Raw genomic sequence first — 27,000 nt, 5'->3', positions numbered from 1 at the left:
CTTATTTAGGCATGGCTTGTTAATGTTCTGAAGGATTTGAGACCAAGTTTTCCGGGACTACAAGCTGAATCCTTCATATAAATGCATCATGATAGACATTTATTTATAAAAATGTCACAAAATATCAAATAAAAATGCAAATTGCTCGGCTTTTATGTACAAATGAAACACTTTAATGGCTTGTGAATATGCCCCAGAATCTACCGTATGATCACAAACTCCTCCAAGGTGCCAAGATGAACTCTAATTGAAAGTTCAAAGATGAATCCAACCAAACTTACTCATCAAAACCAATTTGTGAACACACAAGTAAGTTTGATTAAAAACTGATTCTGCGACGGCTCGTATTAAGCTTAAAGCCTCTGTGTTTGTATACAGAGCTGGAAAGGATTCTCCACGCCCATGTCTGCAGGCATAAATACAGCCCCACACAAGCCCATGCTCTACATTTTGTGCCTATCAGCCTCTTGGCTCTCAGCCGGCTTGCTGCTGAGGCCTAGTCATTGCTCCACCTGGTCTCCACTCACCATCTTTTCTGAATAACTCATCTTTTCAAAAGGCTGCAAATGGCACCCTCTCTAAACTGAATGACCCTTTTTTTTGTATCAGACTCCTTAATGGTTATTCTATTCCTTTTCCTTCTCTTTGTACTTCACCCCTTGCCTAACCACTCCATGGTCACAGGAGTTCTGTATGAAGAAAAGCCTCTGACCTTTTCTACTCAGCGTGGTTGCTTATAAATCAGGTATTATAAGACGGCTTTCTCTACAATTTTAGGGTAAGTATTTCTTGATTTGATTGTCAGATAATTAACTAAAATGTTAACAATCCTGTCAGCGTGAATGGATTCTGTGGCGTCTGCCTCACTTGGCTCTCGCCTCCTACCCTCCCTCCCTCCCTCCCTCCCTCATACCCTAGACAGAGAGTGCGAGGGCTAAGCTTCACCTCGGTGCACTTCAGCCTCTCTGCCTCTCAGGCTGGTTCACGCTCCACTGACCAGGGCTAGGGCTGCCTGTGCCGCATTATCAATTACCGGCCACAGGCACACACTGTTCCTGACAGACCCAAGGGAGGGGCACTCCACACAGAAATTCCAGCAGAGGAAAAAAGGGGTTGAGGAGAAGAGGTATTTCCACAGCCCCAGCCCCGAGTCCAGGTCCCAACTCAGTACACGCATTCAGGCACAAAGACAGAAGAACATCCATTTTTATCAGGGAGAAATTTTTTTATGCCAGTTCTCAAGTGTCCAATATCTAAAAGTGTGCAAGTGTGTGTAGCCTTGTTTGAGATTACTTTAAGTGATTCAAATCAGTCAGTTTTTGTGCTTATTGGTAGCTGCTTACCCTATCTGGAGAAACAGCCGAGCAGTTAGAGCTTTCTAGGTGGGATTGTCTATGAGACTGAGATGACATCTCCCTGTGTTACATCGTGGAGCTGCTCATGCAATAGTTTTTTTTTTTTTTTTCTTTTTAAAGCTTGACTTTTATCAGGTTTTAAAAGTAGACATATTATGCTTTTTTGTTCTTTTTCTTTCCTTCAGTGTTTTATATAGTTTCTTGTGCACGTAAAAGATCTCGAAAGTTAAAAAGGCCAAAGTCCACACCAAAGGGAGCTCCTCTCTCCGAAAGAGAACACTGCTCCTGAAATGTCTGAAAACGCCTCGTCAATAGTCCCGCCTTCAATTCTGTGACTTCTTGACATCACACTATGTCACCATGTTACACATTTTCATAATTTATGCCTACATTAACGATAGAAAGGAAGCTAACTGGAAGCTGAGAATATGACAAAGCTGACCCTGAGACACGGGGAGCAGTGCTGGCTCAGGCGAGTGTGAGCTGACCAATCAGAGCAGGAGACGGGCCTTAAAGAGACAGGAGCTAAAACAGGGCATTTTGTACAGTGCCGCTGTATGAGAAAACTGGTGTGTTTTTTGAGCATTATAGCATGTATACTATAAGTAATCCAAAATAAAATTATGAACCCGAAAAATGAGCATAATACATCTCCTTTAATTATCAGGATTGAAGGTGTGAGCTGTAAACATTTGATCTTAAACTTCTATCTTAACAAAACACAAATTCTCACTACATTCCCCGAAGCAAAAAACTTTTCTCACTGGCGAGTCCCACTGGACAGACAGTGACCGTGTTTTGTGTGTGTCCTAGAAGCCCATGTGTGAAGAGCCTGTCAGAGACACTGTGTTGTGCCTGTATGAGGGTGAGGTTCAGCCCAATGAAGCACCGCTGTCCCCTCCAACTGCCTCCCCCACTGTCACCCTGGGACGATGATGCTGACAGTGATTGGTGACTGTGTCCTGTACTCCTTCTCTTCCCTCCATCCCTCCCATCCCTTGCCCCCCTGCTCCACTTTTATCTGGCCCCACTTGCTGCCCCTGGCTTTTAATGCAGAGCTTGGCTCACCATTAATCAAAGTCAAAGCCTCCCAGTGTCTGGCTGAGAAAGAGAAAAAGTCAGAGACAGAGAGGAAGGGGAGACAGAGAGGGAAAAGGTGGGAGAGGGTTTGAAAGAAACTGCTGAAAGAATGAAAGGCTTCTTTACCCATGCACGATTAATCTACTGCAGAATACAGATGAGCTGGAGCATCATTTTACATGTCTGGCACAGACCTGAACCTCTGTTTTCATTATTGTTACTTCACTGTGCAGCCACCATAATTCATATGGTCAGCTGCTCTACATCTTTAGAGTACTCCAGTAATTCACAAGTGCACTTCCATAAAGTTGTGTCCCCATCGGGGACTAATTATAAAGAATGGTCGAAAGTGATGCAGAGATATCATTACTTTTAATCCCCAAAAACACAGGAACCTATGTTTTCCATGAAGCAACTCAATAGTGTGACTTGGTTAGAAAAAGTTCATGGAAAAATGGCCACATCTTCCAAACTTCACACCCCTAGTTCGTGATGCATATTGTTCAAATTCAGTTCTCTCAAGGCCAAATTAATCATGATGACATCACCAGGGTTATAGAGGCTATGAGCGTGATGCCACAGTTGGCAGAAATGAAAATGGTTACAACCACCAAGTAGTTATCTTGTTATTTCCCTTCCTGCCTCTGTGTGTCTTGCGTTTGAGTGTCTTTTTGCAATAACATGACACGACTATTGAGTGGCAACAATGTTCATTTTCATCAAGCGGTGCAACGTTTGTGTTCAGTTCGAATGCTGTGAAAACATAAAAAACATATCTAAATGGGAAATAGCTGTTGTGCGATTAATTGTAAAAATAGTTTCAACAGGAAATCGGAGCGATCGGGGACATTTTAATCTCAGGAAACCCAATTCCTGGCAAAATGTCAATGTCCACAGGCCAGTGGTTCTTTGTTTAGTTAGAAGGATCCCTGTCGAGTCCAACTACATTTAATTTAAGCACATAATTGTTTGTTTAACCCCCAACCATAACCCTAGCTTCCCCTGCCCTAGATTTCCTCTGATATTCTTACCCTAACCAATAATAACTCCTCATACCTGAACCTAACCAACAAAGGCATCAGGTACTAGCCGATCAGGGGCACAGTAGGTAGGGTCATTCCATCATCATCCTTGGAAAACTTGATCATGAGTAACAATTCTCCTGTAAGTTTTCAACTTTATCTCTCTCCTTTCATCGTGTCCACCCTCTCCTTATGAGATTCCTGGGATAAAACTGATTGCAGATGGTCATCCGTGTTCCTCAGGCAGAACAGCTTCCACATCTGAGTTTCCAGCTGCAAGTTCCTGCTCTGCCTCAGTCACTCTCAGTGCAGTTATTGGACAGAAAGTTGCGCCGCAATTGGTCGATCTATCTTGTACCATTCAACTCCACATGCAGTAATAAAAGAAAAAAACGCAAAGACATACAGTATGGCCCCAATCACAACTGCATAGCACAAGCAGAGTTGTTCTTTCTCTGTAGTGCCCTTGTGGTTTGTGCTTTAAGATGCTGGCACACCATTGAACCATACAGCCTCCTAATAGGGGCTCAGTGTCTCAGATGAGGGGAGCAGCCTATAGTCATGTGCTGTGCCTCTGTCAAAGGCATAGGTTTAACTACTTCCCTCCCTATTAGCAAGGGCTCAGAGGGCCAAGCCAGCCATGACTATATGGTAATGGGCCTCTCTCAAACATCATAAAGAGGGATCAGTTCAGCACTGTGGATTCCTGTCAAGGAACCATGGTTGGAATTATTTTCAAAATCACATTATACGTGGAGGATTCTGAACATAGCTCTGAGTGATGAAAAAAAAGAAGCCGTAGAGAGCACGAGCATGCTTTCACACAGACACAAACACACACAAGCTTCCCGCCGTCAGTTAATACACTACATAAAGACATCAGAATTGACGAGGGGACTCACTAGCATTCAAGCCCACACTTTTATTTTTGCCTGCAGCTAATACCTCAGTTTCTGGGTGCAGGGACAGGATCCAACATTTATGAGAACAGGCATCAAATGAAATAAAAATGGCACCCGGAGAGAGCCCGAAGAGCCGTCTAAGATGATGAAACTATTGGACACCCTCGCTCTGATACATAGCGGCAGCAGTGAGAGGGAAGAAAGAAGGAAAAAGGCAACCCCTAAAAAACAAATGGAATGATTCTGCAGCCTGTAAACTGTGAAGACATAATGAGTAGTGTCTTGAATACCCGCCACTGACATGTTTGCCTAACATCTCATCTGATTTCAGAACCCCACAGAGCGCAGATCTCTTTAATTCATCCGGTTGTTTGGGTTTCAGTCGAGCACATTGCATCTTAGTATCTTGAATGCAACCCACCCGGTCTGACTTGCCCATAGAAGGCCGAGGATAGTGATGTTTGCATTTCTGTGGGAATAGCTCTCCAAACAGAGCAGCTAAGTGGAGGAGGATTGTTTGTAGATATACTTGGCATTCTGTGGTCTGAGGGATTGTTGGCACACAATCTAGGTCAAGAGGGCCTGTGCCAGTAAGATCAGAGAACTGTTGAGCATCAGGCATTAGCTGAGAAAGATAGCACCAGTCACATTTACGGACTTTTTCCTCATGCATTGTCCACCGAACCACCCCCGCATAACCAGTCAGAATGGAAAGAGTTGCAAAAAAAAGGTGTAAAGGATGAAAAATGCCCTCCTCGTTTGAAGCAGTAGCAGATGTAGGTTAAGTGCCCAGGATGGATTACATAAGAAAACATGGCTGCCATGTCTGTTCTTTTATCGCCCACAGCTACAATATATATTTATCTCGGTGGTCATTCAGGAATTTAATAAATTCACTAGAAGCCAAGAGTGTCGTCTGCTGTTAAAATTAAACCTCACTATTTCACAAAGAGACATAAAATGGCTATTTTTCAGCAGCTAACATAGATAAATATGACTAAATTCAGGCCAGGCGTGAATGATAGCCAAAGAGAGGGCAGTATATAACCTTTATGTGTCTGTATCTGTATGTGTGTGTGTGTGTGTGCGCGTATCTCCCGGAGAGCACAGGCCGTGAATGAACTCCTAAATCACACTATTGATCAGTCCTTCCTCCCAGACACACGCTGGGATCGAGGGCAGTTAAATGGCCTCTTCGGTGATTCACACTAAATCCCCCCCCCAGCTCCTTCCCTGCCTCTGTTATTCCCTCCTCTCCTCTTCCTCATCCACGCTCTCCTTTTCCCTCCACTAACCTTTGTCTCCTCATGGCCAATTTACTCCTTAAACCTTCTAACTACAGCTGCCTTAACGTTTTTCTAGGTGGTCTCTTGGTTTTCCTTAATCTCACAAGAGTCCACTCCTACAGCCATGTCAAGTTGGAAAAAGATTCCATTGAGACAAGCGCAAACTTTTTTTCTTTCCCAGGTAATCTGACTTTAAGGACCCCTTCACCTATGTGTTCTCTCATAGGCTGACAGTCGTACAGTACCTAGAAGGGTGATAATATAGCATTACCCTTGTCAACAGTTTATAGCTCATGGGAAGTCTCTATTTATCCCCTAAATCTCATACCCGATGATGTTGTTTTGAACAGAGCAGAAGCAAGAAAGAGTTTTGGTGAAGGCCTTTTGTTCTTACTTACCAGAAACAGCATAATCAGCTGTAAGTTTAGGGGGGCGTAGTGTGTAGAGTGTCTATAAATATGCTGTATATATGTCAATATTAACTGGACAATATAAGATAAGGTTGAAAACTGGTGAACTAGTCCTTTAAACATAAATGTTCTTGCAGTGTTGGACATCACTAGCCCGCATGTTCTATATTCTACGAATGCATGTATAAATGCACTCGCAATTTACTTTCTTATTAACTGGAGGCACATCCAAGCATGTTATTTGCAAAAGGGATGGATGAAATGGAAAATAAACAGGGGGGCATTTTGATTAATTATTATCTGCTAAGCAATCATACTGCTCATCTCCTCCATCATCCCTTTTCACAGCTGTGCCGAGCGAAACAGCACATGACAAAAATGGCTCACCTTGAAAGGCAGAGCCAAGAGGGATTTAGAGGACACTGTGAAAAAGGGCACTCTTAACCTTAAACTGTGCCACATCGTTCCTCAATAATGAACTCAACTTCTAAAGGAAAATAAAAATGGTCAAAATCACTTTGAAATGGTGCGTGTATACACTTCCAAACACTACTATACACTACCAAACAGAACTGCAATGTAAAATATCTAATTGAACAAATTTCAACTTTCACATCCTGGATATCTGTGCACCTGTGCGCTCCCTGATGTGCATAAACAATGCGATGTCAGATAAACAAAGAAATCTGTCTATTGTACTGGCAGTCTTGGCTCTGGCATAGAGAGGACATTATGTGAAATTAGGGTTGTGCATTGTTCGTCTGTTTAGTCCAAACAGTGCCATCCTTGCTTTTGTCTCACACTGCTAAATTTGTCATTCTGACGCTGAAGCCATCAAGCGTGTTGCAACAGGGTTTTCATTGTGCTGTTGTCATTTCATTGATTTCATACTGAGATTAAGGAAATATTGGCCTATATACTGTATATGCAGTATGGGCACCAACACCCTCCATACCAGCTGACTAGAGGAGTGCTTATGTATTTATTTGGATTGTTCAAATTTGCATTACTTCCCATTTGCAAAAATTACAACATACTGGGTATGATTGGCACAATGGCCCCTTTGTATGTTTAATGACTTGCATTGCATTGGGAATTTACATGGTCCTCATTGTATCACTGATCGTAGTTTATTCATTCACGTTTCTAATAACAACTTGTTCTATAAATAGTTCTCTAAATTCTGTGGTGAGAAACATTGATCTGAAGCTCAATCCTGAGGCTGTTCTGTAAATAGTTTTCGAATGAATAATAAATACAGCAAGTTCTGGACCACCCATATCAATTTCAGACTTAAACGAGAATGGCACTCAGTAAAGTGCATACCTCCGCCACAGCCCAACAGTCCCATTTTGTACTCACCCATAAATACCAGCCAGCCTAATATCCCAGATGAATTTTTTATTTTTTTTTTAAATCAAGATCCATGCATTATTGTAACAAAAATGTTGAAAAATGCAACACAATGTTAGTGAGGAAACATTCCGGGATGTGTCCCCTTTATACAGACCTCACCAAAAGTTAAGTTAAGGGTGTATTCTGGACCAAGGCCTATCCTGCATCCAAGTTCTGTGGAAATCTGTACTGTTGCCTTTGTATAATCTTGCTGACAAACCAACCAACCAAGAGACAAATGGACACCAGTGAAAACAAAACCTCCTTGGTGGATTTAAACAAGCATCTTCCCGTCAGTCCCGTCCATTTCCAGTTTAAGCACCACCCACTTCCAATTTAAGCCAAGCGCATTCCGTGTACGGCTGCAGATAATTTAGTTTGTTGAACATATACACATACCGACAATGTTTCACTCACTCAACACTATTAAATTACATTGCATTTTGCTACCTAACCAAAACCCTAACCTTACTTTCAAAAACATCACATGGTTGGACATGAGGATTGCAAGGTTCCATGTTATAGCTCTTAATGCAACAATCTTTATGGACACACAATAATTTGAGCTCAGCTTTAGTTTTTGACATACATTATCAACATTAATCCCATCTGGATACTTCTGCCTTGTTACAGGCCTGTCAATGAAACCCCCTGTCGAAACCAGGAACACTGCAATTACCTGGCTACAAAAGGGCCACACAGGGCTGGACATAGGCCTGGCAGATTACTGGCAGACACCTCATTACTGCAGCAGACTTCAACAATAGGCCCCGGCATTGCTTCTTCTACATCTATCTGTCAAGTGTGCTATTAGCCTGTCAAATGGGGACAGTCAGCACCATTAGGCCACCCTGATAATCAGACCTATTTACTCCCTCACTTTCCTCTCCTTCACTGTCACAGTCTCAGTCTGGTCAAAAAGAAGAAAAAAAAAAGCTTTCCCTTTCTCCATCCCACCCTGTCTTCCCTCCCACTCCTCCTCTGACTCATTCTCAGACAAAGACAAGTTCAGTTGGTCATTACATTCTTCTGAGAGTCGTCGTAATCAAATACAGCATGCCCTCCACCAACTGGACCGGATTTCATTTCAAAATGTTTTGCTGTAGAAAAAAGAAATCTGGATAAAGCGCTTTCTATTTCACCGGTCATTGAGATAAATGTGAAGTAGGTTCATTCTACAATTAAGTACATCAGTTATTCATTTTGATATGAGGTATTTCATCATTGGACTGTGTATTTGCAAGTGCACAAAAAAATCACAGTGCACTGCCAGCAGGGACACAAGCTGACAAAACTCTTTCCTTATGGGAACCTTGCCAGTATGAACTCAACCAACTCTTTCACCACACTGGAACTCCACTTCATGTCTGTTATTAGGTCCCACAAGCTCCGGTTGTGATTTTCACGGTCTGCCTCATCCACAGAAACACGGAGAAAAATGAAAAAGAGAGCCTCATTTAAATTGTTCACTTGGTCAACACTTGTCCCTTGATAGGTGTTACTGTGTACGACTCAAAGATCTACAAGAGCATGAAAAACGCTGTAACGGAAAGGACGAGGAAAAGACAGTATCCTCGAGCTGTCATTTCCATTGGCTGGGCTCAGGTCCCATCACAGGCACAGTTAGAGGATAAGCCCACACACGAGCACACAGAGAGACTGATAGGGGGAAAGAGAGAGGAAGGTAACAGGATGAAGGTCATTTTGATTGGCTGGCGAAGTCAGAGAAATGCACGCAAACATACAGAGAGGTGGGCAGAGAGAGAATAATATTTCAGCCTGGTCTAAAAACAGCAGCTGTCCACGCATCTATCTTGGGTCAAGCTCCTTCAGTCTGACATTTAGGATTGAACAGCAAGCACAGTTGAACCTGGATATACAACACTAAAGGTGAGAGTGCGAGTTCAACATGCAAAGAAATTATGGCTTTGTGGCTCATGCCTAATATTCAACACAACTCAGAAAGCAGAAACAGAAAGAAGTACAGTTAATTCTCTTGTGTTTTTTTCTAAACAGAGCAGGACGGTGTGAGCGTATAAATCTGAGGATTTACAGACATGTTTCGACTGGGGTCTAGCCTTCCGTGAAGAGAGAAGTACTGACTTGATGTGTGGCATTGCCATCAAAACACAGTCTCATTAAACAAAGACCAGAGAAAAAACAACAAAGGAGATGTGTCAGTCTGTGAAGCAACAAGCCTTCAACATCCAGATGTGAACCTCAAAAAGGAGGCCTCATAAATGAGTCATGTCTTGTTTTTCTAAGGATGATTACCTTCACCGATGTTAAAAAGCAAGAATTCCTGGAATGCCCAAAGAGAAATGCTAACTGGGGCTATTTCTGTCATCGGATTTGATTTGTAAATAAAGAACAAAGGATTGAGGCATGGTGCGGTGAATTGTGCTTGCCCTGCCACCAAATGGAACATGCTGTGTCTTGGGTCTGGGTTTGAACCTCTCCATCATGTTTTCAAAAGAGAAAGCTATTACCCTGATTCAGGGAAGGGAGGCTTAGAAGGGGAGCACGTACAGTATGTCTAACTTTCACTAAACCAGCTGGCCTCACGCTTCAAGCCTTAAAGTCATTATTCACGGTGGAGCGTACGTGAAATCTTAGTCTCCCTGAGGTCAGCTACGCTGTGAAATGAGACTCTGAAATGCACATTGTGCAAGACGTCGTCTGTTGAGGTGAAATGATTCACATGTAAGTATGCAATAATAGGAGAATTAGCTGTTTTACAAATAAAAACGGAACTAAAACTACTACGGGAGGGCGGAAACCGGATAGCTTACAAAAAGGATCAGTTTATACAAGCTCAGTCGCCAGAATAGAATGATGGCACTTTGGTTTTCTGCAAACCAGGGATACGATCAAATGTGCATGTGTCATATTGACATTTCTACAACTCATGTCATAGCACATTCACATTACATATTTAGGAGCAGAATTTCCTGTTGGGAGGTGGAGGGGATGGTGGTTGTGTTGCAGATTGGTGAGACGGCTGCCAAGCCAGAGACTACCGTTTTGAGATGGCGTTTCAACATTTGTAAGAGCCAAACCACTGGACCTAACCCTAACCCCAACCCCAAACCTAATCCCAGCTCCTGTTTGTGGGGACCAAATCAGGTATTTTAAGCCGAAAAAATAATCTTTTCCTGACCCTAACCAAGTGGTTTTTGTGCCTAAACCTGACCAGATCATAAGCACAGAGTTGCCACAACAGGAAACTGAAACTAAAGAAATGTAAAGTTTCAACATAGCCATAGTTTGCAGAGAAACCTGGGGTGATTTAACAATAACAAACAAAAGGTTACACAATCATGACGCAGATGGATAAGAATAACCGTCTCTATCACTGCCACCACTACATGATGATTATCATCATCATACATAGCCATAACAGCCTCTTACCAGCCTGGTTGGTGGTAATGTCTATAGAGACGTGCTGGGCAGGGTACGGGCTCTTATTGCTGACGCCGTTGACAGCCTGTATCTCGAAGCTGTAGAGCGTGTGAGCCCATAGGTTGCTGATTAACACCCTGGTCTCCGTCAGTCCCAGCTGTCGAGGGACGAAGTCCACATTGTCGTCGCAGTGGGAGCAGGAGCGCCGGTCAGCCCGGCACTTCTTGCACACTATGTTGTAGACGACATCATCGCGGCCGCCTGTCTCCCTGGGAGAGTGCCACTCCAGGATCACAGAGGTTTCGTTCACAATGGAGATCACATTCCTCGGGCTGGATGGGACACCTATGGACACGCAGAGAAAAGATGTATGCCAAATGATCAGAGCCACAGCCAGAGCCATTTTAAACCAAAGAAGGTTTTTATTTTAAGACAAGCTGTCATGATTTTTAAAGCCAAAAAATGCTTTATACATTGAGAATAATAGGAAACTGTTTCACAAATCTGCCTGCTGTTAGGTCAATTTAGTCAATTTCCAACCCTGTAATAAATATAAGTGTTGTTCAAGAGCAACTTGTCTTTTTCTTCTTTTTCTCCGTCTTCAGCACAATTGGAATGCTAATTTATTCCATTCACACCCAGAGAGATCATACAGCGAAACGTTTGTGTCTATCAAACATTGGTTATTTAGCAAAATGCAGTGTTGCATGGAGTATTCTTATCCAAGTGGCTCTGGAGATTCACGCTCCCATTCACTCCCTCATCGCCCGCAGCTGGGGCAGAACCTCAAAGAACGATATTCAGAGAGAAATCGAGAAATAATAAAACTATTGTCTTGCTTGAGTGCTGGCTTAATATTAGGGTGCAGAAAAGTGGCTTGTTCAGCCTCCCGCGATTTGAGTGCAATTCTTTAAGAGTTAAAATCTGTTCAAATGGCAGTGGAGAATTTTGCTTAGCCGAGGCTCTGTGTCCCTCCGGCTGCTCAGAGGCAGCTCTTTCTTTTCAGATAGCAGGCAGACACTGCCGATAAAGCAGAAGCTTTCCAAAGCCCTTAGTCAGTGCCGCTTAGGTTAAGTGAGGCTGCCCCGCAGAGCTGATCTGGTACCAATTCATCCTCCATAAAGCCTGACCTTTATCATTAAAAGAGAAGTTTAACTGACCCACTATTAGATCCATGACTACTGTGAAACTAAAAATCTACTTAATTCTGGAGCCGCTTCAAGGAATTACTCAGCTCTCTTACATACTGTGCCCACTTTCCTCTTCTCCTTTCTTTTTACCCATGAGAAAAATATGGCAATAAGATGAATACATATAGATTTTTTAAAGCACATTACCATACAGCACTTGAGTTTCCTTTTTCTGTGGGCATAGGGCAGAAAGCTACTTCAGTCAACGCAGACACAATTAGTCATTGTTGCTGAAAAGCCACGTGGGATAGCCCTGGGGAGCTAGGACAAAGCGGCAGAACACACGAGGGCGAGGGAACGGCACTATTACAGCCGTGACCTCGGCTCAGCACCTCAACAACAGGGAGGACAGTGACAGGAAAGGGCGTGACCTCCATAGTGTGATTATTATGGTCTGGCTGAGAGGACAGTTAGTGCTCCAGATACATGGTCAAAATAGAAGGTAATTTGGTCCTGGGATGCTGCCGGATGTATGTGGAGGGGAAAAAGGTGGCGAAAATAGTGTTTGTTGGTAGGAACACGCTATCTGAGGGAACTGGCAGCACTTTAGCTTTTCCCCTAGGGGACTGCACAGTAGGCACTTCATATGTTACTCACACCAGCTTGCATCCTCTGTATCATCCATCACATGCATGCACTTGCCCCCAAACTTGCATTGCTGGGAAAAGCAATGCACATCTGCTCATCTGTAAAAAAAAGCATGTGGCGCAAACACACATGCCTGAGCTATCTGTTTCTATGTAGTTCTGACTGCACTGTCTGTATCGATGTATTCAAGCAACGGTGGAAGAAATAATTATTTCCTGGGTTGAGGTGTGAACGAGGCGTCACACTCCTTCGTCCCAATTACAACCGAGCTCCACATTTGCAGGGATGGCACAAGAAATCAGATGTGACTGCCACTTAACCAGTGATTTGCAGACTATTACTGCAGCCTGTGGCTGCTTTAATTTGCCATAGGATTTAATTTGTTGAGAACGTTACTTACAGGCTCTCAGCTGGCGTTCATTTAGCTATGCCAGTCAAATTTGGTTGTGCTCACATACATGTTGCTTTCATTAGATTTATAGGGGCAAAACATCATCTCCAAGCAGCTCATGTGCTCTTTGTGACATGAACTGTATCACAGCACAGTAAGGGCTCTATTTTAATGGCGCAATTACGACAACCAGTGCAAAGTGTTAGGTCATTTGCACAAGGTGAATGAGGACACATCAATGCACATGTGTTATTTTGTTCAGTATGGGCAATTGGATTATGCATAAAAGGGTCTGGTGAAGGGGAATGTTAATAGGACACATGCAGTGATGAACCATATCTCCTCAGCCAGTCACATTATTCGTTTCATACCCTTTAGACAGCTGTGGCGATCATAGGGGCACACTCAGTGTGGTTGTCCAGAAAGCACAGAACAGTACGGCACACATACATGGCAAAGCAAATATGACGTTCCTTTATAAGGTAAATTTGTGAAGATGGTAAAAGTCTGGTCATAATGCACATCTAAGGACAGTAAAACAGCATTGTAACTATGTTGTGCAGTTACTGAAGACAAACAATTTAGACCCAAAATAAAATGTTATATTGTTTTGCTGGTTGCTTTTGGTTTGTTTTGCTAATGTGATTATCGAGGATGTACTTAATTAGTTATGCTTGTGTTTACATGCAACAACAACAATGCCATTACTGCCAAAACTGTGAGTCAAGGAATAGTCTGCATAAGCTTTTTACATGGTGACAATACCCCATAATAATCCTATTAACATGGCTATCTAGAGAGAGTTTGTGATTTTTCTTTTTCCTTATGAAGAAGGAGGCGTTTCTTGAGCCCCCTCTTAAATTGAACCAAAATGTAATGATAATGATTCTGCTGAACATGTTGTGATAAAAAAAGAAAAAAATGTGTTAACCTGATGATCTGCAACAACCTGATGATCTACAAGTTACACATCATATCTGTCTAATTCAGGAATAACAGGGAACCAAATTATTGATTGTCACTGAGCTGAAAACAGACTATACTTGATGAACTTAGGTCTGTTTGGAAACACATTTTGTTTTTTTAAGAAAGACCAACATCTAGCCTTGTGCTCTTCGTATGCTTATGGCCATCTTGTTACACTCAAAAATAGATGCTACTTTTGCCTGTAGCGGACTGTGTGGGACATGAAAAAAACAAGCAAATAGACAAAGGTAAACTCAAGGTCAGGGAAATACCAATATGTAGTAGAAATGCTTGCAGCAGACTTGGCCAAAGCGAAAGATCAAAATGAGCCACAAGATTGGCTTCGGGTATGTGCATGTTTTAGCAAATAAGTATTTGTGTGCTTGGTAATGCTGGGAAATAAAAGGAGAAGTAGATGACTTCTAAATTAAAACATATTGCAAAAGATCTTAAATAAGCACATGTCCCCATGATGAACTGCAACGTACTGTTTTGTACTACTTGACCGGAGCTGACAACAATCCAAGCGTCTCTGCAGCTTCCAAGCCCCCACATTGAAAGTGAGGGGAAGGGGCACAAAGCAGCAGAGCAGCTGTGCTGAATCAATTCTTACCAGCCAAACTGGCCGATAGGTATACATTATGCAAATGTGTGACTGAGTGTGATGTCACAAAGTCACAGAATTAATGACAGGATTACTGATGAGGCATTTTAGGAGCAGTGCTTTCTGTGGGAAAGAGGAGCTTCTGTTGGTGTGGACTTTGACCTTTGTAACTTTCAAGATCTTTTACATGCACAAGGAATATAAATATAAACAGAAAAAGGTGAAAAAGGGCATAATAGTTCCCCTTTAAATCATGTGGTCTGGCTACAGTCACAAAACTCTGCATTATCATGATGTACAGTATCTCCAGTTATGTCTTCCATGCACATACATGGAACTCAATGGGGCTGTCTGGCTACTCCCCAGACTGAAAGGTATGCATAGCTGCCCTGTTAGTGAGCGGGCTTTAAGATACCACCTGGACTGTAAAAGCACTCTGCCCAGTTTCCTCCCTCAGCTGCTCATATACAAAGTACCCCAGTGCCAAAAATAAACAGCTCCGCACACTGTTTACTCATCCACCCTTTGAATGGTCTGAGGCCGACGCTTCTCCTCTTTCAAACTGTTTGTTTTTATGATGTGAAACAGGCCTTGAGGGACCAACAGAAGGTCCCTGTGTGGAGATACAGATCACAGCCAGAGGAGCTGGGAGAAAGAAAGAAGGGTTGTGTGTGGGTTGGTGAGACATGAAATAAAACATGTTATAAGGACTCATACTGTCTGGCTGAGAGACTGAGGGAGTCGTAGATAGACTGTGTGTGCTGGTTGGGAGCGGTGGGTGCATCCACAATGACTTGTCAGAGGAGACACAGAAGCTTTTTCTCTAAAAAGGATCCTCTATACACACACACGACTCTCTACAGTAACTCCAAAAGCAGAATTACCATGACTCCATAAAGCTTTAGATGTGACGGAGAGACTGGTGTCATTTTTGAACATGTGTGCATGCATGTGCACATCACTCTGCAGCATTATGTCTTCCTAGCCAGTGCAGGGATTAGAGTAGGCCAGACAATTACCTTGACTCGGCTCCATTTACCACTGCATTACTGAGAGGAAACTGGCCGGCTGACTGCCGTGGGAAGCACCCTCAACTGACTCCAGAACTGACAACAGAGTTGATGTGGAGAAAAAAAAAAAAAAAAAAAACTTGGAGAAAAGAACAGAATATTTATGCACTTTGATGGCTCACTCCTCTTTCTCTTTGAAAACAGAACAAGGAGAGGAGAGGCGGTGAATGGGAGAGCAAAGAAGAAAAAAAAAACTAAATGGGGGATGATGAGGAGAATGGAAAAGCAGATAAGCCTGTCCTTTCAGTCGGGAATTTTGATGGGTTTTGTTTGTGTTACAAGGCGTAGAGGGTGTTTGACAGGGCTCAAGGAGATTTTCAGGGGACAAGCCACAGATATGAGTATTGAGCGAGAGCCACAGGACTCAGGGCCAATGTGGTGTGGATCAGGAATGCATAAAACCCATCAGAACCGTCTTATTTTCCTCCTCTCACCCTATATTTATGTTCATTCAATTACATTCCAAAGATTGTCCTCATGAATTGCTCGGTGGCTGGCACTATTGGTTTCCAAGATGTAAACATGCATATACAGCATGTTTTTTACATAACATGGTATTGTGTGTCTCGCTGGGACTCTGTGTTACTGTGGGCCATGTCTAGAACCTCCCCAGACAGACAGCTCTTTTTAATCCATCATTTCTAAATTCAGACTAAACCTTCAAATGTACAGATTTAAATCTTAGTTTGTCACATCCCTCCTGCTGTGTTAATGGATTTTTGCTCTATCTATCTTTGCCATTAGTACTTCCCTCCCATCAGCCCCTTCCCTTATTCACTATTCCTCACCCCAGGATGCTCCATCACTGCATCCATTCTCCCCTACAGACCAATCAGCACTGGTTTCACCATCTGACTCCCCTCAGTTACAACTCAGCTTGTCATTCTCCTCCTCTGACTCACACATTGAGAGAAACCCACTGGCCCTGCATGCTGGAGCTGGCTGACCTCCCCCCCACCACACCATTCTCACACATGAATTCTTTTTCACACATGCATATCCACGGGGAGGCAGAGGTACGTCAGAGTGGGACCTGGAGCCCTGAAGAAGGGACCAGGAGGGGGTGCAGTGCAATGCACACCACTGTCCCAAAGCGCACTGTGCTGGATAGCCAAGCTGGGAGGAGTTGGCTTCACGCTGTGAGACAGAACGCTTGGTGTTCCTCCCCTCAGGCAAGGCTAGAGTCGGCACAAGACAGAAGATTGGGATAAAGGAGGGTCCGGAGGTGGAGAGGTAGTTTGAAGTGCATCCCAGGCTTGGCATATCCCTGAGGGAAAAGAACAGGGTGTATAGCGCGAAGCTCCCCCTCCCCGCTGACAGAGGCAGGCGCTGGACAATCCATCAGCAAGCTAATCAGACTGATCTGGAGCACACAGGGACCGGCGGCTCTGACGACGGCACGGAGCACTGTAGCTGCAGCTTCAGCTGCTACAGACTGGCCTGATTTAAGCTACTCTAGTAGTGCTCTTATCAGGACCCGAAGTATTAAAGAGATTCTTAGTAGGATGATCTCACTGCCCCTGCTGAGATCTAGGGCACCCCAAGCATCAAGCCCAGCTGCTACAGTATGGTTCAACCTTCAGAGAAGGCTTTGAATGTGCTGTTCTAAAAAGATTTTGTTAACACAAATTGAAGAGGAACAGAAGAAGGTTTAAGATGTTAATGTTGAAAGGGGCTGTTGAAAACAAAATTCTCAGCAGGATATTTAAAATGCATGTGCGGGGAATAAAAACATTTTTCAAAGAATTTGGACAAAGTCCCTTGTAATGAATTAATTTTACTACGTGGTGCACTGGGTAACTGTGGCTCACATTGTGGGTAAATTTTCCTTTTTTGACTTAGGAATCTTGTAACTGGTTGCCTAGTATATGTTCTCTAAAACTAAAACTATTCTAGCCTTAATGTTTAAGGAGATCCATTATGCTTTTTCGTCTTTTTCCTTTCCTTCAGTGTGTTGTATAGGTTCGTGCGCATGTAAAAGATCCACACACAAAGTCCACACCAACGGGAGCTCCTCTCTCCCACAGAAAACACTGCTCCTGAAGTGCCTGAAGAAGCTCGTCAGTAATCCCGCCTTTGATTCCGTGACTTCATGACATCACGCCATGTCACCATGTCACAAATTTGCAGAATTTGTGCCTGGAGGCTAGTTTTGCACGTAACAATTAATTCGACACAGCTGCTCTGTTGTTGTTAGCAGTGCTGGCTCAGGCGTGTGTGAACTGACCAGTCAGAGCATATTGGGTATTTAGGAGGGACGGCCTTAAAGAGACAGGAGCTAAAACAGAGCGCTTCAGACAAGGGGGGAATACAGTGCTGCTGCAGTAGGCCGTATGAGAAAACCAATGTGTTTTTTGAGCATTAAAGCATGTAAAGCTATTCTCGTAGTAACCCAAAATAAAATTATGAGCCTGAAAATGAGCATGGTATGTCTCCTTTAAGATACTGAAAGAACTGAAGGTGTACTAAGCATAGCAGAAAAATAGAGTGAAGCAGTGGATACAAAGAACAAAACTGACAGGAAGATAAGACTAGAAAGGAAGTGGCGTGATTGAAAACAGAAAAAAAAAAGTAACACAGGCTGCATTTGGAAACACCGACCGGAGGGATCTGTTCAAGAGGCTCCACTGGGGAGCTGTTGTGGAGATTGCTTGGGGAAAATTCGAGGCCTCAAGGTAGAGGAAGATGCCATACTTGATGAAGCGTTCACTAATTCACCAGAGAGCTGTGTAGTATACCATGGGAGGGCGGAAAAAAACTCAAGGTGAAAGTGGGGTGTCATCCGTTGAGAACATCCGAAGCCTAAAGGTGTGGATGGCTGCACTTGGGGAAGCGTTGAAACAGTCAGACAGACAGCATCGGCAGCTTTAAGGCACTAATTCAGAGTTTTTAAAAGGAAACATTGCAAAAGAGGTACATTCAGAACACGTTTTAGCTGTGAAGGCTACCCTGTGCAGCTGCTATCCGACTAGAAAAGGAGTTTGGTCTTGAGCCCATTGCTGAGGCTAATTAGCCAGGTCTATGTGAATAAATCCAGACTAAATGAATACATAACCACACCGATAATGCTCCAGCGTCTGCTTTTGTGAGGAGAACAAACCATTAAGACCCTCCCATGCGGCAGCCTAGGGAAGAGAGGTAAACAAACTTTTTGGGGTCCAACAGTTTTCTCCTCCTGTGTAACTGTGTGTCAGCGGGGACGGCAGGAAGGCTTAGCATATTGCTTTTACATCATATTAAGATAACTTTGATGCTGTGAGGGGCCTTATTGGATCTCCAGCGGATAACGGCAGGACAGTGTCGAAGCTTCGCAGCATCTGTCTGAGTAATTAGGACTTCAGGGGATGATAGGAGACAGTAAGAAATAACAACAGCAAGAATGAGAGACAGAGAAAGGGAGATCGCTGAGAGGGAAACTGAGAGGAAGCTCATCAGCGCGGCGATGGAGACGTCAGAGATGGAAACGCTGCAATGTGACTATCATGACCAGACTGAGAAGACAACCAGGGCTGTAATTACATGCTCATGTAAATGCTACGACATGCATGTGCTGGTTTAAGGACATGGAAGGAGCTAGATAGAAAAAAATCTCCGCAATGTCAAGGAAAACATAATGCCTTATATGCATGACCAGTGTGTTCAGTATTGATGTCACACATACATTTACACTCAAATGGATAAAGCATACAAGGATATGCTCATTACAGGCGCTTGTCCGACCAAAATGTAAGTGTGTGACTGTGTAGCAGTGTGTATGTCATGTACGATATACTCACTGGTGCAGGGTTCATCAGGCTGATCAGCGTCGCCGCGGTAGTAGCCGTTGCGGCACACGCAGATGGTGGCAGCCTCAGCTGTGGAGCGGCTGTTCGGAGGGCACTGTAGACACAGACCCGGACCCTGGGTCGACTTAAAGGTACCCGGCGGGCATGCTGTGAGGACAGGAAAACAACGTCAGACAATGATGGTGCATGAAACAGGCATTTGGTTCTAATATATCATCTGGAATGGTGGGCAGAGATGCAGTCTGAGACAGAGAAGAGTCCAAGTACAAATATTCCTACACACAACCTCAGTATCTGCTTCTATTCTCCTTCCGCAAGCAAAAGACCATGAGCTGACAACACCAGAAATGAAAAGTAAAAAAATACTTGCCATTTGCAAAAGTTAATCCGATTTGTTTAATTTGAACCCTAACGCTACCCCTAACCCAACTACACTTCCTCTCTCAGAGGCACAGAACACACACAAACACAGTAATTAGCTGACAATCATCTGTAGCAGTTGCAGTATGTGCAAAGCGCAAATCTCAGCAAAAGACATGTGGCACCGTGAGGCGATGTCAGCGGTAGTTTGTGGAGGCCGGCTTGATGTGTGTGAGCCCTTAACTCTAAAGGCCGCGGTGAAGGACAAAGATTATTGTGGCTGATATCACTGCGCCTAACTCCAGGCAATAACCTAATCCATTTACCCCTGTATCCCAAAAGAATACAAAGCTGAAGAGTTTCTGCACCGTGTGGAAGGATTTACTGACTATAATAACTGTGATAAATGTGTAATATTTTAGCAGGCTCACTGATGGGGGAGGAAACTGTGGTGGTTGCCGCTGCACTCCAGAGGGGGAGGGGACATAAATTTAATGGGACAAGCATCTTACAGATTCTCCAGCTGCGTCTATTTGCCAGAGTAAAAGGTTGTAAAGACTTGACTGTGGCTGAAAAATGGGATCCAGCTATATTACTAGACTAAAATGCGACAGTATGTAAAAAGAGAAAACAAAGTATATGAGCCGTCCAGATATAGATCAAGAACAATTGTAAATTGTCGGGTAAACAAAATGACGAGCCGTTGGTTAAGTGGTTCAGGTGTTAAGAGCAAAAGAAATCAGTTGGACCAGCACACCGACACATAATGGGCGTATTGTATTGGACTAAGAGCCCTTTATTGCAATATTTATGAAGAGCTTGGTAAAATGGGGAGTTATTTAAAGCAATAATGACCGAGAAGTTGGTTCCATTCCCCTTCACTGCCAGGTCAAACAGTAGAGAACAGTAAGAGCACAGTAGCTACAGTATGTGAGAACAATCTTTAGACCTTTGTGTCAACAGGCTTTTAAGATTTAATTAAAAACTTTTATGCCTCATTAAAAAAATGCAAAGGGAGGCTGGGTTTGGAAGCTGGACTCCTCTTCAGTCCGCCGTAAAAAAAAAGGGCAGGTTCCCGTTTTTACGACTCTTCCATTCATACAATTCAGCTGGCCTCTCTGATGGGCAGTTAATGAAGGATAGAGAGATAAAGAATGAAAGTGGGTGAAGGAGAAAGAGAAGCGCACACACATGCACACAACTGGAGCTGATGCCCCCCAGCAGAGGCTGCTGACGGACACATCAGAGACTAACTTACTGACCTCATGTCTGGTCACACTACACTGTCCACACACAGCCAGACTGTCATCCAAACACACACACATGAGCAGACCACAACAACCACCAACAGCTTATCAGACAACCCTAGGAGCTGTGAGGCGGATCACAGCTGCAGTGCACAAGGATATCCCCGTGAGCAAAACGCATTGCTATGCTGTGGACGCTCCGGAGACGCCTTGAGACTAAAGATGCATGCATGGAGGAATATAAAGAGTTGCAGAGTATGAAGGTAATAATCTTTCTATAGGGGAGTGTGGGCCTCGTTTTTTTTTAGTGTGTGGGAGTGGAAGTCTGCGCCCTCTCCTGACTTGTTATATACAGATTTCATGTGTGCGAAGATCAACCTCCTTGTAATACAAGAACATTGAGGCCCTTAAAAAACCCTCCCTGGCCATATGGGGAGGCACAAACCAGCTGCAGAGGCATTTTATAACGCAATAACTTCCAAAGATATCAGAGATTACAAGATGATAAAACAGGGATCAAAAATTCATTTTCAGTAGGAGAGGGCGAGAGAATTACGTGTCATCATCTTTGCTGGATAAAATTCATACATCAGGGTGAGCAGAGAACCACGGGCATCGCAGGCACACACACACACACACACACACACACATCTACTGCTCTGACTCTTATGGAAAGGGATCACAATAAGTTGTTCAGTGTGTGTTTAATGGGGTGTGAGCAGGAGTATGTGCGCTGGCTTCTGCCCTCGGGTTGTGTGTTTACAGACAGACAGTAGCGAGCGTGGACGCTCATAAACGGGGCAAAAGTGAAGAGAAAAAGCAGGGGAGGCTGTGCTGAATCAGCCGTCTGAGATGCAGCAAAAGCGCCTCGAGGCAAACTTGCGAGCAGAAGAATGCATACACACACACTCTTATACTCACACTCACTCAAATAAACACACACACACTGAAAAACACTCCCATATTGGTATTAATGCTACCCTCAACTCCCGAGTACATTAACTGGACTGATTCACACAGCGGCACATGTAACCGCCGCTGACCCCATTATATGAAACGGCGCACCCACATTTTCCGCCACTTGACTAGCATATGTTCTACAGAACCTGGGATAATTTAATGTCTCTCTTCGGACAACTGAAGATGCTGCGGTCAGCATTACGGGAGGGGAGATAAGTGACAGCCAGGCAAAAACAAACAGGCAGCGACACACGCAGACACCCAGCACAGGATGCATGTCCGTCTAGATTATAACTCCTACCTTGGCACTGAGGCTCTTTCGCTAATTGACATTTAATGCGTGCATGAATCCTAGCATTAAACTTAAAATTAATTAGCTGCTCGCTGATCTACCTCACAGAGCGAGAGGGAGGGAGAAGCAGATACGGGCCAAGACAGACAGAGAGAGAGAGGATGAGAAAGCGATGTGAACAATGTTAGCAAACCCTCAGAGGTCTCGTTCTAATGGCGGGCAGCAGTGGGCTGCATAGCGTTATGCTTCATGAATTTTGGAGCCGAGCCCAAAGTCTTTTCCCCCTGATTTGTGAATATTTAGATTGGAGGAGACCAAAAGTTCCTGTCCTGAAGAAAAAAAGTCACACAGACCCATCACTCATCAAATGTGTTGGTTTTCGGAGACAGAAGGGGATAGAACATTAGATCAACAAGCAATTAGTCTCCCCAGTGGGAGAATAACCCACAAGTGAACTGACTGCATGCAAAAAAAACAAAACATTCCTCCCTTTCAAGTGGTCTCTACAGGCTTCTCTCTGCATTGTTCTCTCCTCCTCTCCTTCTCACTTCTCCTCTGACCTCACATCTTTTTTGTCTGTCCCACCGGTAATGAATTGCTCTCCGTCTTCCACCTTTTCCTCCCCTTGTTTCTTTCTCTCCCTGATTGACAGGTTCGAATCCTTGTTAAGGTTGGCTGTCTTTCTCACTTTCTTCCTCTCCTTCTTTTTTCTAGCTCGCTCCGCGGTTGAGTCGACAGAGTTATGGCAGCTGTGGATCACTGCGCACCACTCATCACAGTCTCGCTGTGACGACCTCTTGTCACGGCAAAGCCTGACCGGGAGAGACGAGATGATGATGTCTTCCCTGTCAGTCATCTTCCCAACAGGGACTCCTCCTCTTTAGATCGCTGGTAATGACAACAGTCTCAATCTCGCAAAGTAGCTCTTAAACTGGCAACAACCTTGTTTGCTACTACTTTTCATTCTGAAGTAAATTCTGATTGCACAGTGTAATGGTTGTAGAAGAATGACAGCATCCACGTACTGATTGGTACCCCTATAAGTCTTGCTTTCATTATGCCTGCCCACCACGACTGATTTTTCCCCGCAAAAATAAAGGCAACATTACGGCACAAAGGAAAGGCATTTGCCATTGGCAACCAAAACAGGAAGAGGCATTGTTTTTTCTGGTCGCTATCCCCAGGTAACGATGGAAGAACTGGAATAACTTGAAACTTCTGAGAAGAACGCAGCTCAAAACTAGCCGACTTTTTACAAGATCAGTAAGAAACAAAACCTGCCCACTTACTAATGCAACGGGTGTTTAACTCTGCCTTTTTCATAGCACTGAGATTGGGGTTTCTTGGGGAAAAATGGGATTCTTACAGATGTGTTTTGATTTGGACAGTAGCCAGGCAGCTCGTGGTAGCTACTCAGCCACGTCAGCTAAGATAAGATAATGTTAATGTTTCTCTATGTTTGTTTAGGTTACATTTTCTATTTGTCTCTTGTCACAACGCTGTGCTTATGCTCTGGTTCAGTACGGCACAAAATCCACTTGGTTAGGGTTCGGACAAAATCATGGTTTGGCTTAAAACACCTGTTTTGGTCATCACAACCACGGATGGAGATGGTCGGACTTCCTGTGAAGAAACGCTGGTTTTGGTGTCCACAAAAACCCCAGGTGTCCTTAAAACGTCCAGTGGTGTGACTCAAACTGTGGCTGGCTGTTTGGCAGCCTTGTTGGCTTCTATTTCTGCTTCAAACAAGCATGTATATCACGTATATCCAAATCCACAATTCATTTGGAAGAAACTTTGATCCTCTTTCTACAGAACAGTGATGTATTGATTGACCTTAGACTATTGGCAATATGAGCCAAGAGTCAGCGCTCAGGGGTTCCTACGACTAAGCAATGCACTTGCCGAGCGAATAATATAGTGCACACCGCAGGCAATACATCATACGTGGAAGCACCCTGGCGCTGTGTCACATAAGGTGCATGCTTTCAGAATGTGCAGTTACAGACTGCATGTAGCCCATCAGAATCCAAGGTAATTGGAGACATGGGATTTGTGGAGGCAGCGGAATAAGAATTACATTAGCTTGTCATGCAAGCATCACAAGGTGTCTGTGAGATAAAAATGGTAATGTACAGTTAGGAGTTATAGCAAAGCCAATGCAAAGGATTATGACCAAGATTGGTTTTGGAAATGGCTTTCCCACTAAAAACCCAATCAAAGTTACAGTACACTAGGTCCTCCCTTGGCTTTTTTCCCGTGGCATCACTCTGAAGTATGTGTGAGTTTTTTTTTTTTTTTTTAAACCACCGGGAATGGCTCGGCAGCAAATTGTGGGAAAAGCAGAGAAACGTATGCGGTGTTTGATGTGGAAAGGTACTCAAGCTTATGTGATAAATCTGATATTAAAGGAAAGAGTTTCATTCTGTAATATGAGATATTTATCGGTTAAGATAAATTTTCCAGCACTCCAATATTGACTGTTCACACCAACGTTAAGCACATTAAAGTAATGACTTGTGTTAAGCCATTTTCTTTTTGCCTAATGTAATCCACATATATTTTGCCATAAAACATACAGTCTTCTGGAAGTAAAAACTTCAAATATACATTTTTTAAAGCCAGTTTCAGCTTTTAAACTGGAACTCTGCTCGTCTTAGGTTTTTTGAGACATTGTGCAGGGCGGGTGTGTGACCCACAGAAGGGCACAAGTTGTGAGTTAACATCAATGACCCTTAAGTACAACTCTTTGCCCCCCAATACACCCTTAACCCTAGCCCTCATCCATCAAATGGGATGGATCACAGTCTTAACATACTTTGGAGTCATGCATACACCCCCCTCGCTCACAAACACTCATACAGACAGGCTTATGATCGGGTCAAGACCCCAGTTGACCCCTATTTCACTATTTTGTTGCTCAGTCACTCAGAAAAGACAGCTCTCTCCCACTCAAACCACAGGAAACCGCGTGCATGCCAAGTGCACGCCTGTATGGATTTGGCCGCGCGATGAATCAGAGAATATCAATCGAGTGGCGAAATGAACATGTTTATCTGACAGAGGGGACACAAAACGTGGCAGGACAGCCAACATCTTAAAACAAAAAGGCAATCAGCGCTGCAGCCCATTGGTATTCAGCCTCACTCTTCTGTCATTGTTCATTTTCCAGCCACAATCCACGTAATGAGCTGCTTTTCCAACCCAGGTGTTCCATTTCTCCGCAAGGTCATTGAAAAACACAATACAATTATTCGAGACAGAGGCATGGCTCGAAACAAAGGCTTGTCAGAATCATCAGGAAATGCCCGCAGGATATTAAAAATCGGGGTAAACTGCCTTTTAGGGTTATGATTTATTCATTCATAGAAACTGATTCAAGAACAATTTTGCATATTTCTCATAAACTGCCAACACTTGTCGACAGGGACTCGTGAAAACCCATTTCAGCCCGAGACCTTAAAAATGCGTGGAACATCTCACAAGTGCGGCCATTTCTTCTTGACTTCTCGAAGGCGTCCACGGTTCACAGTGGTGACATCACTTGGCAGCTCTGGTCAGTGTAAGTCTCCACTACTCCCTGTCATCACCTTCTAATCTCACAGAAAGGGAGCGAGAGAATGCGATGGGGGAATAAAAGAGGAGGCCAGAGAGGTTTTTCTCAGGAATAAAGGGGATGGTTGAAAGAGTGCAGCGCTCGGAGCATACCTCGTCTGCTTTTGTTAAGAGCTGTGGTGCTGAAGAGTTCCTCCCACAGAACACTCCCCCTGATCATTAATCATCTGTCCATTCTGGCCCTGTCAGAGACTCTCTTCCAAGCTAAAACACTGCACCTACACCCACACACCCGCCCACGTACACACAAGCTCACCCCCGCGCGCATAAATCCGCACACATACAACTCTTCTAAACTTTCTGCTGCCTTAGTGTGGCTGCCTCTTCACCAAAAAACCACTCATCTTGACATACTGTGCCTGTCCTCTCAACTAGCTAATACAGCAATGTCTGACGCTGCAGAAAGCCCAGTGAACAATACTTAAACCCCCTCGAGAAAGCTCAGATATACTCCAATTAGGGCTACCTTTGGAAGTCTACACAGTGCTGTGCTGCTGGGTAGTCCAGTATCAGAGAAGAGAGGCATTATGGAACACAGACGGGGGAGAAGAAATTTACAAATCTACATTACTTTGTGTCTGAATATTCCTTAAATAATAGCAGCTCAGGACTCCTCTGTGTGAGCATGTCTGCAGCATGAAAATCATGTCTGACTGGATTCAATAGAGGGCAGTGCAGCAGTGAAATAGCCAGAAGATGAGAAAGTGTTCAGCGAAAGAAAATAAATAGGCCTGTGTGTGATGTCTCCAAAATAATCGGTTTGCCTCAGATGAACAGTCTGACTGCTAATGCTAAGGAACAGAGCAGGTGGACGCCAGACAATGAACGTAGGAAGACACACTCCGTTTAAATTAAGGTGTGTGCATGCATGTGTGTGTGAGTGTGTGTGTGAGAGAGAGCCTTAACAAACCAGCGCACAATTTAGCAGACAGCCGACGCCCCTGGGCAGGCTGTTACCATGGTAACCTCACAGCCAGTATTTTTTTGGCCCACACTTTCCCTTTGAACAGCCGGCCAATGACAGACCAGCCGACTGGGAAATCTGGCTATCTGAAGGCGCACGCGTGTCTGCGTGCGCAC

At 43.9% G+C, this 27,000-nt stretch overlaps 1 protein-coding gene across 2 annotated transcripts in view; it reads right to left on the bottom strand.

The window, feature by feature from the left end:
• Nucleotides 1-27,000, bottom strand: part of LOC141016439 (ephrin type-B receptor 1-B) — a 169,976-nt gene that overhangs the window by 53,429 nt on the left and 89,547 nt on the right. For both annotated transcript variants that reach the window (XM_073490804.1, XM_073490805.1), the window contains exons 4-5: nucleotides 19,438-19,593; nucleotides 10,862-11,197 (exon numbers count right to left, since the gene is read on the bottom strand). In XM_073490804.1, the coding sequence (XP_073346905.1) occupies nucleotides 10,862-11,197; nucleotides 19,438-19,593 (492 nt within the window). The remainder of the gene's footprint in view (nucleotides 1-10,861; nucleotides 11,198-19,437; nucleotides 19,594-27,000) is intronic.

The sequence above is a fragment of the Pagrus major genome, chromosome 21 (assembly GCF_040436345.1).
Source record: "Pagrus major chromosome 21, Pma_NU_1.0".
NCBI classification, from domain to species: Eukaryota; Metazoa; Chordata; class Actinopteri; order Spariformes; family Sparidae; genus Pagrus; species Pagrus major.
The sequence above is the reverse complement of the archived record's forward strand: the minus strand, read 5'-3'. Positions and strand labels throughout refer to the sequence as shown.